This window comes from Pteropus vampyrus, unplaced genomic scaffold, assembly GCF_000151845.1.
Source record: "Pteropus vampyrus isolate Shadow unplaced genomic scaffold, Pvam_2.0 Scaffold36, whole genome shotgun sequence".
Taxonomy (NCBI): domain Eukaryota; kingdom Metazoa; phylum Chordata; class Mammalia; order Chiroptera; family Pteropodidae; genus Pteropus; species Pteropus vampyrus.
In genome coordinates this window covers 263,198-273,409 of record NW_011888817.1, presented here as the reverse complement: position 1 = coordinate 273,409, position 10,212 = coordinate 263,198, and the positions used below count along the sequence as shown (strand labels likewise).

Sequence of the window (10,212 nt, the reverse complement as noted above, 5' to 3'; positions counted from 1 at the left end):
AACCCAGGTCAGAGAAACCTCAAGACCCTACAGTACCCCTTGCTCACTCCCTGAGCCATTATTTGGCACTTAGAGCCCCAGTCTTGCCCACAGATGGGTCTGTGCAGTGGGAGGGGGAGGCCTGTCATCCCTCCCAATACCACCTGCATCATCGTGACAATTTCTGCCAGGCCCCAAGGATCAGGGTGTAGTATACCAAGCATGGGCTGAAAGTCATAAAGACCAGACTTGGGATCCCGTTTCTGCAGCTTCCCAGCTTTGTAGACTTAGGTTCCATCACTCTGGGTCACTCTTTTCTTATCTGCAATAGTCAGCAGAGCAATACAGCTCCCACCTCACAGGGTTGTTGAGGGGATGAAATGACCCTGGTGATATCTGCAAACTTCACAGTGCTGTGCCAGCTATTGGCCTCGGCGTTCCCATTTGTACAATGGAAATGTGTTCAGCTCTGTAGTAACTCCCTCAGCCCAGGATTTACTGGTTGAGCAGAAGCAAACTCGAGAGGTGCTGTGCACAATAGACTTTGGTGCCCAGGGACCTGGATTCATCTTTCCGATTCTGCTACTTGCTCTGTTAACTTGGCAAAGCTCTTAAGTTCTCCACTACCATGAAACTGGGGGAGTGCAGATGTAAACAGAATGAGTATTTAAACTATTTCACACAGAGGACCTGCCCGATAAATTTTAGCTTTGAAAAATTAGTAATATATAGTGGGATAGAATATTAGTCCCTCTGCTTTAGCTTTTGCTGTAATGTTTGATAGCCTTTATTTTAAAAAAAAAACTAAAGAAAATGATAAAATGTTAAACATGTTCATTCTGGGTGCTAGATTCACAGATGTTTGTTATATTATGATCTGTACTTTGCTAAAATTAAAAAAAAAAAAATTCAAGCTTGGGCCTGGGTGGTGATGCCACCTTGTGGCCACACTGTTATTGTCTTGAACTTAAAAATTCAGAAGTTCTGAGAGTGTGCTCCTAACATTATCCTTTCCATCATTAATTAATAATGTCCTAGACTTCCTTAACATTTCAGTGTAGAGAGAGACCTTCAAGGATGCTTAGCCTTTGCTTGGTTACTTCTAACCTTAGGGTGCTCTCTCCCTAGAGGAAAAGTCTTGTGCTACAATGGGCAGCTGAGTCTTAGGAAGTCTTCTGCCCCAGGCCTCTGTTCCTGTCAGTACATAGAGGACCAAGGAGAGGTCCCCACTTCAGAGATGGAGAGACCAAGGTCTAGAGAGTGTGTGAGGACTACCCAAAGCTGCTCTCACAGAAAACATGGACCAAGTAGGTAAACTCCTAGTTCACTCCTTTAGCCTCAGCACATGTTAGGCTGTCAGTAAATATATGCTGAATGAATGAATGAACAAAACTATCAGCCCAACTACCAGCTGTTCTGGGCCAATCATTCATTCTCAATAATTGTAATAATGGCTGACATTTACTGAGGTCTTACTATATGCCAGGCACTGTTTCAAGCTCTATATGTACACTGATTTATGTAAAGCCCACCACAACCCTGAGAGTAAGGAAGGTGTGATTATTATTCCCCATTTTACTGATGGGAAAACTGAGCCTAAGTGATTTGCTCAGGATTACACAGCTAGGAAGTGGCCCCACCAGAATTTGAACCAAGGCAGACTGACTGGATTTTCTCTGAGGCTTGAAGCAGAAGAAAATTAGTTGGAGGTTACTGGCTTCATACAGGCAAACAAGGCAGGGAAGCCGAGACCAATTACCCGCCCATCCGGAGGGGGCCCTGTATTGACAGTGTTGTGTGTCAGTGTTAACCCCTTTTAAAGATTTTTCGTCCCTTGTGGGTGAGGTAGGGGCAATGACGAAGAGGAGCTGCGATTGGGGGAGTGGGCTGTCTTTGTTCATTTTAAGGTTGGCGAAGAGAAAAACTGGCAGTCACTAATCCACGTCTCCCTCCACATTGCAAACTGGCACAACTAATGATGCCTCTCTAGTCTCTCAAATCTGGCTCCGCCCACTCACCGCTCCCACATCCAATCAGCAGTTCCTCTCCCACCGGGCCTCCCCTCCCAGACGCATTGCCCCACCCACATCTCCTGCCCTGACCATTGCAGTTTCCAGCTAGTGTCCAGCCTCCCCTCCTCCACTCACGAGATTTCTTTTAGTCTCGCTAAAACCCAGCTCTGCGCAGACATTTCGAGGGCCCTTACTTCAAAGAGAATGAAGTCTGAACTCTGGCTATCTTTCCAGGCCTGCCACCATCTACGCCAACCCACATTCTCGTTTTCGTTCCAACCAGCTTTTATTTTCTTTATGTTTTTATTAATTTATGCTCTGCCTTGTTCGTTCTATACATAGGATGGAGGAAACCCCTGACCAAGGCACATCCTGCCAAGACAGTGCTCAGGTCTCAGTCCTCACCCGTAGCCAGAGACTTAATATAGCCAGGGCTTTTCCCTACAAGACTGAGGGGGTCACTGAAGTCTGCATGCAGGAGGTACACTTCCCTCCAACCCAATTCCACATCAAGGGATGCAGGGCCACCAAGGGATGGTCATGCAAGTGGTGACCTGCACAACTGCAAGTGCCATTCTGAAGTTGGGAAGTACACAACCTGCAGAATGAAGCAGAGCAGCCATGAAGAAAAGGCTCGGGTACGCTGAGAAAAATCACGTGTGCAGTACACAACTGGTGTCACTAGAGGGCGCTAGATAAGAACCCTGGGGCCGCTGCTTCCCCGCCTGGCCGAATCACTGCTAAGGCACAAAGGCCCTGTTTTCTCATTAGCAAAATGAGGATTTTAAAGGATTAGAAATAATATGTGTAAATTTCTGGTATATGGTGGTGATAGCAATGTGTGCAAGGAACCACCCACACCACCTGCCCTGCCCTGTCTCGACAGACCATTTGGAACCCACGCTCAATCGCAGGGTGGGTAAAGTTATCAAACTCTAGGCTCACTGTGAGAGGGGCAAAGGACGCCAAAGGCGTCAGGACCCCGCCAGCACGTAGGAAGTAATTAACAACCGCAACTACTAAGGTTATACTGGGCGCAGAGCGATTAGGCCAGACTCCCTGGGTTCGAAACCCGTTGGTGGCATTTCTTGACTGCACAACCCTGAGCACATTATGCAATCTCTCAGCACTTCAGACACCTCCTCTGCAAACGAGAGCAATGTCTGTATCACAGGGTGGAGAATTCAGGGAGTTAATTTACGTAAAGTCCTTAGCACAATACCTTAACCTGTGTCTGTTTAGAACCACTGGTTTTGTCCATTTCCCCCTCGCCTGCGCCAGGCCAGGCTGGCGTCCAGGGAAGGACCGATACTGGGTCACTATGAGAGCAAAAAGAGATGGCGTGAGGCAAGCTCAAGGGACCAAGAGTCAAAATCGGAAAAGCCCAGTTGGGGAGGCCCACCCAAAGTATGTACAAGGCCATAAACAGGCACCCCAGGAAAGAGGCAGGAGCTGGGGAGACAGGGGCCAAGGGTGCACTTGGCAGGAGTGAGCGGGTCAGCAGGATGCAGGGAGGGGGCTGCTCCGTGCTGCCTGGCCACTTCCCTTAGGCCCTGCTGCTGGGCCACTACGGGAACTTGGGTCAGCAGAGCCAGCCAGTGAAGAAGGCAACACAGCCATTGAACAAATTTATTCATGAGAAAATTCAGGATCTGTCAGGGAGACAACCTACTGGTTACAAGCTCCAGAAGCTCTTGTCAGAACAGCCGTGAGGGTTGGGGCACCCCCAGGCAGGGTGCTGGTGGGGCTGATACCCACTCTGGGGACAGATGAGCAGACACAGGCAGTTCTGGGTACTGATGTGGAGTTCTTCCTTGCCCACCTGCCCTGCCCCGCCCCGTCCAGTCCCCCTACCCCCTCTAGGGTTAAAGTGCAGCTGGGAGTGGCGAGGCTAGTGCGATGGGGCAGCCAGAGAGCTGCAGTGGACATGGCTGCCCTCAGGAGCCCTCGCCCCGCCTCTTGTTTCTTGAGGCTCAGCCAGAGTCCATCCCACTCAGGACTCTTGTTGGGATCTCTGAGTAAGGGAGACCTCTCCCTACCATTGGACATTTAGAGAGTTCCCCCTACAAGGTAAGGCTGGCTCCATCAGCTGAGGAGCCCAGAACGTGGGGAGCAGCAGGAGGCACCAAGATCTCAGAGAAGAGGGAGGGACACTCTCCGGTGGCCATGGTCTGGGGGTCATTCCCACCCCCTAGCCCAGAAAGGCTCCTCCCACGCCTCCCTCCACCCCCTGGAAGCCAAGGAAGCCAGAGGCCTAAAGAGCCTACCCCAACCCCCAGCTCCAGGGCCATGAGTCAGCAGGGTCCTGCCCAGGCCTGACTCCCAACCATGCATGTAGAGAGGGCCACCTCAGTGCCACTGGAGAAGCTGCCTGGGGTGGAGTGAGGTGAGAGGCCTTTGAGAAAGCCTGTAGGCCTGAGCTCCCTGCTTCTGCTGGATGGTCTTCCTGGCCCGGACCCGGTACCCACCCTCAGCCCAGGGCCCCACTCCACCGTCTGCACCCCAGGGGCCCTGCCCCACTAGAGGCTGCCAGGGACTTAGCCTGGCTCCCGCCATCTTGAATGGCCTCACCCCCACCTCAGCAGCTTAGCCAACTTCCTCCCCCTCCCAAAGGCACATCTCCGGGAGGCAGAAAGGAAGAAACCCCCCCTCTGAAAAAGAACCCTGAAGACCTCTGCTTCCTCCCCCCACTCTTGAATATATTAAATTGTGCAGCTTGGCTCTAACCCCTCCCTTCAGATCTCCATGGCAACCGGGAAGCATTCCAAGTCCAAGTCTGAATCCAAGTCCATCCAGTGCCAAAGGGGGGCTTTAGCCTCTCCCCCCACTCTTCTCCCAGCATTCCACAGGGGACGAGAGGGGAGGTACAGACAGGGGCCTCAGTCCTCGGCCCCCTCTTCCTCGGCGTGGGGGACCCCAGGAGGTTCCTCAGGCTCAGGGGTCTGCCCGCCAGGGTGGGGGTGAGGATGGGGGTGGGGATGGGTGCCCGGCTGGGAGCCTGGCCCATCCTCGCCCTGCACGTAGACACTCAGCCCCTCGTGACTAGGCTCCTTGCCACACGCCTGGCAGCTGCAGTGCAGGATCTTCTCCACCAGCTTGTCCACCCTGGGCACCTCCTCGTGGCCGGGGCACTCCAAGGTTACCTGGGGGCGGGGGGCAGGAGAGAAGGGTAGAGATGTTTCCAAAGGCCTAGGGCAGGCAGGGCGGTTTCAAGGGTAACACAGCCTCATGGGACACAGAATCCCAGAGGCTGCAGAAGCCTGAGTCCACCAGATCGCTCTGGGGGCCCATACCGGGGGAGAGGGAGTGAGTCCCCACAGGTGCCACCTGCCTCGTCTCCTCATTCAGTCCTGCCACCCTCCTTTCCACCCCACCCCCCGCCACAGCAGAGGGCACCCTGAGGGAAAAAGTCCAAAATGTGGCCTGCCCCTGCCTTAAATTCCCCTCAATACTCCCTACTGCACTTGGAGAAAATTCCTGAGACCACCCAGGACCTTCGTGCTGTCCCTAGCGTCACCTCGCTACCCCTGACTCCGCACCATCCCTGCCGGCTGTGCTGACTGATCTTCCTGAGACTTTGCACATGCTGTTCCCTCTGCCTGGAAGGGCCTCACCCGACCCATCCCCTACCACCTGCCCAAACTCTGCCCAGTTTCCTTCTATCCAACCTCTGGGTCTGAGGTCAGACATCACCTCCCGCAAAAGCCCCCCTCTGGAACCTCAGCTCAGCTGCCGCTCGCCCTGCATCAGCCCCATTGACATCTTCTGCTCCTCGTTACCTTCCTTTTTCCCTCCCTTCCTTCCCTTGCCCTCTCTCCTTCCACGAAGCACCTACCCCATGCCAGCTCTGGGAATACAAGGACAGGCATGGGCCCTCAACAGAACTCACGGAGTCAAAATCACCCAAATGCAGATGGAAAACTGTGGATGTGACAGACGCTCAAAGAAGAGGCGCACAGGGCTCAGGGGATCGGGAAACGGGCCCTGGGAAAATGATGCCTGAGCTAAGAGCAGAAGGATGAACAGATGTTAACTAGGTGAGGAGGAGGAGAAAGGTGTTCCAAACTGAGAAACGAGCGTGTGCAAAGGCCCTGTGGCAGTAAAAGCACAGCAGGTCTGAGAAACTGAAAGGAGGTGAGTTGGTGTCAAGTGTCAAGCTAGCAAAGGTGAGAAAAGCAAAATGAAGCTAGAAAGACTGGTGAGCCAGACCACGCTGGCCTTCGTGGGGCATGGCGGGCTTGGCGGAGGCTGGGCAGCAGTACTCACAATCTCCCACATGGACTGGGCTGGCATGCAGGAGTCACAGTGCACCAGGGACTCTGTCGACTGCGGGAAGGTGTTGGGAACACTGTAGCTGAAGCACTGTCCTAGACACGCCCTGTGGGAGGAGAGGTCGCCATGCCATCACCCGGCAGAGGCAGGGGTGGGCAGCCCCGCCCTCTTCCTCCCTTCTGAGCCCCCGTCCTCATCCCCTCCACCCTCCCTTCTGTATCCCACCTGTTCTGGATGGACTTGGCCTCACAGCCGCTGTGGCCCACAATCTGGGTGATGTTCTTGGCCTCGCACCAGGCACTCTTGTCCGGGAACAATGCCAGCTTGTTGATGGGTGGTGGCGCGGCCAGCAGCACGGCGGGGAGGACAGCCCCCACCAGGACCCGAAGCATCATGCTCATGGCCTTTAGAGCCCTAGAACTGAGCACAGACTTCAGGTGAGGCCAGTCAGGCTCAGGAGGCTGGGCAGAGGGGGTCAGCAGTGTTACAAGCGTGGGCTCTGACACCTGACCGACGGTTCAAACCCTGGCTCTACCACGTACTAGCCAAGCACAACCCTGGACAAGTTATTTCTCCCATATGAACTTCAAAACGAGAGCTGCTAATAGTATGTGCATCAGATGGGTATCATAAAGCGGAAATGAGGTGTTATGTGAGAAGCCCTCCATGAAGCTAGCAGATAACACACACTCGGTGCGTGTTAGTTATTTTTAAAACTTACTAGGTCACTTTGAGCAAGTTACTGTTTATCTCTGTGCCCCAGTGTCTTCATCTAAAGAACTGGGACGGTAATAGCGTGCGTGGCAAAGGACTGCTGTTAGTACCAACTGGACACTGCCAAGCATATGCTGACCGCTGACCGAACATCAGCTGCCTCCTCACTCTGATGATGTGGGTCCTCCAGGAAACCCAAAAAACTGCCCAGAGTACCTGCCCTTAGGGGCTGGCCATCCATCACGTCTCCTGGACATGCTGCCACAGTTGTCAGTATCCTGACATCGGGAAAGCTAACCTCCGTGTTCATGTCACTATGAATTCTTGGGCCCCTGTGGCTGCCTGGGCCTCAGGTGAAAAAACTAGCCCCATACTAGACTGTATTTCTTTTTTGGATGCCCCACCCGAGCCTTGAGCCCAAGTGTACATGTATTCAGCATTATCCCCAATTCCATCCTAACCCAGTCAAGCAGGGGACAATCCAAGCTAAGCTCATGCCTCTCTGCAAACTGGCTAGGATACCAGAATTTGCCAGCAGATGGCGCTGCAGGGCAGGGTGTGTGTCCCAAGGATCCCGGGCACAAGGGACTCCTCACCCCAATGTTCCCCAGTTTCATCTTCTCTAGGTTTTGCCCCCTCCCCACCTCAAAAATATGTGGAGAAGGGTGGCTTTAGACAGATTCAGAAAGGAAAGAAATGCCTGCAAGGTGGTCCTCTGGGGAAAGGATGCTGGACTGGGAGGTGTCCGCACATGCTGTGCGACCCCGGATACTCAGGCCTCAGTATCCCCACCTTTAAGATGTGTGAGGTGCCCTGGGCCACTGGTTTCCAAGGCTGGTGGATCCTCAGAATCCCCGGGGACTTGTGGAGAGCAAGTTCTCGCATGGCCGGGAGTTTGCACTTCTAACTAGCTTCCAGGATGGTTGATACGCAGCCAAGCTTGAGAGCCAGTCCAGCTCAATCAGTCTGGGATTCTGTCTTGGGACAATCCCCAGAGGGGCCTCGGTGGGGCTGAATCAGGAGAAGGGGCCAAATAACTGTCCCACTGGTCCCACAGACACCCAGCACTAGAGTCAGGCTGGCTCCAGGCTGGCCATTCCATTCAGAACCCTCAGCCCCCTTTCTGCTAAAAGTAGCAGGTAGTTTGCAAAGTGTCTATGGTCAGGGGGGATGTTGGGGCATCGTGCCTGCTCCTGCAGTGGAAACCTAGGCGGCAGGTCAGCTGGGCTTCTGCGGAGGGCCTGGGCTGGCCTGCAAGGCTGTGACCACAGCACTCAGCTCCTGCCCCTTCTCCTGGCAGTAGGCAGAGATGTGTCCTATCTCACCAGGTCCCAATGCCTGGGTGACCCTTGCTCCAAGCCCAGCAGAGAAGGGTGGAGAGGGGAGAGCAGTAGGAGGTGAGTCTGGACAGTCTGCCCCCATCCAAGATGAGTTCGTCATGGCCCAGGCTCTCACCCACACATTTCCGGTCTCACTCACAAGACGGACAGCAAAGCCTGTGTTTTCAGTACAACCACATCCTAACGAAACAGAATAGACTTGTTCCTAACTAGCAACCTAATTTTTCAACAGGCTTAGTATCCAGGAGGCTTCCTCATGCCTAAGGATGCTCATCTGTCCCTAGGGAATTAGCCTCTGAGTCAGGGTCTGACCATGGCTGACCAAACGTTTGCCATCAGGACACAACCACCTCCTCCAGCCCTCGCACACAGCCCCTAAGAACCCAGGCTGCCCCCCAACCATGCACTCGGGTGGGCTCTTTGCTAATGGGTTTTATTTTTTGTTGGTTTATCTTTTTTTTTTTTTTTATACAGCAGTCAGATCTTCCTGAGACTTGAGAGCCAAACCCACAGATTCTCATGCCCTCCTCCCGCCCTGAAAATCACACAGCAAGTCATGGGACACCCACAATACCAGGGCAGGAAGGGGGCTCCCCAGGTCGATCCCCCTTGCTTTGCGAAGGGGTTGCCCCAGCGAGTCAGGCCAAGCAATGCCCTTCCCCTGAGCTGTGCGGTTTCATTTTCTGAGCATCTTCTAGGATGTCAGAGAAGAAGGCAAGGGGGTGGGCAGGGTAGTTGGAGTCCTCGACCCTGTGCCCACTCAGGAGCTCAGAGCCTAGAGAGAGAGAGGGGAGGGAGCGGGGTTAAGAGGAAGTTGTTCAGAGCAGGGGCAGAGATGGCTGTGGGGGGCGAGGAGTAGAGAGTCTTAATTCTGGGTTTAATGCAGGATCACAACTAGTTACCGAAGGTGGGGAGAGGAAGGGAGCTCCTGGTTGAGGGAACAGAATGAGCGGAGGCCAAGGGGCGGGAATTAGCCACGTCGCCCCACACGGCCGCTCCTTGCCTCACTGGGAGTGGTAGGAGCTGGTTCTAACAGTGCCTTGCACTGGGCACTGTTCTAAGCACTTTCACACACACTCATTTATTCAGTCCTTACAACAACTGTGCCTCAGTTGTAAGGGCTGAATAAGTGAATATACGTAAAGAACCGGTAAGCCCAGTAAGTAGTAGATAGAACAGAGATTTGAACCTGGAGGGCAGCGGGATGACCACCGTCTAGCTACCTTTGCAAATGAAAGGGCTCTCAGGGGAGGAATCAGGACATGGAGGGAGAGATGGCTCATCCAGGGAACAATGTGGAGTGGCCCGAGGCCTGGGGCTCCCTGCCCCTGCCCGGCCCCAGCGGCTGTGTCCCTCGTCTGTGTCCCTCATCCGTGTCAACCCTCCGGTGTTCAGTCTCAGTCCGGCTGGAAGCCTGGGAGCCCCATGAACAGGGTTCAAACCCCACTCCCAACTCTGCTGCAGACTGGGGTGTGGCCCCAGCTCCTCCGAGCCTTGGTGGGGTGACGCTGCCCTTCCTCCGAGTGGAGGTGTGGCTTCAGCGAGCACGGCAGCCCTGGGCGTGGGCCTTCTCACCACCCCGGCGTCCACTCCCAAACCCAAGCCCTCCGGACCCTCAGAGCCCTCGTGGGAACACCCGACGCATCCCGAGGCTGCTAATGACACTGAGTGAGTTTCCCGGGGGACACTGGCTGACCCATCCTGACACGGTGGAGACTGGAGCTCGGATCAAGGAAGGGGCCACCGGCATATCCCACACCAGGAGGAGAAGGAGGGCGGTGAATGAAAACAGGACACCTGCCTTGGCAGCTTCTCCTCCGGAAGCGCCAGGGAGTAGGGGAGCAAGAATGCAGACTTCGGGGCAGGCCTCTGGGGTCCTCTCTGTCTCCACACCG

General features: G+C 54.3%; 1 protein-coding gene across 2 annotated transcripts in view; it reads right to left on the bottom strand.

The window, feature by feature from the left end:
- Nucleotides 1–3,606: 3,606 nt before the first annotated feature.
- The window catches only part of NBL1 (neuroblastoma 1, DAN family BMP antagonist), an 8,418-nt gene continuing 1,812 nt past the window's right edge, over nucleotides 3,607–10,212 (bottom strand). Inside the window, exons 1-4 of one of the 2 annotated variants that reach the window (XM_011357501.2) lie at nucleotides 7,770–8,006; nucleotides 6,489–6,683; nucleotides 6,258–6,369; nucleotides 3,607–5,134 (exon numbers count right to left, since the gene is read on the bottom strand). In XM_011357501.2, coding sequence (XP_011355803.1) covers nucleotides 4,871–5,134; nucleotides 6,258–6,369; nucleotides 6,489–6,664 — 552 coding nt within the window. In that variant the 5' untranslated portion in view covers nucleotides 6,665–6,683; nucleotides 7,770–8,006 and the 3' untranslated portion in view covers nucleotides 3,607–4,870. Of the gene's footprint in view, nucleotides 5,135–6,257; nucleotides 6,370–6,488; nucleotides 6,684–7,769; nucleotides 8,007–10,212 lie in introns of those variants that run through there. The other variant, XM_023529113.1, reaches the window with a different exon arrangement.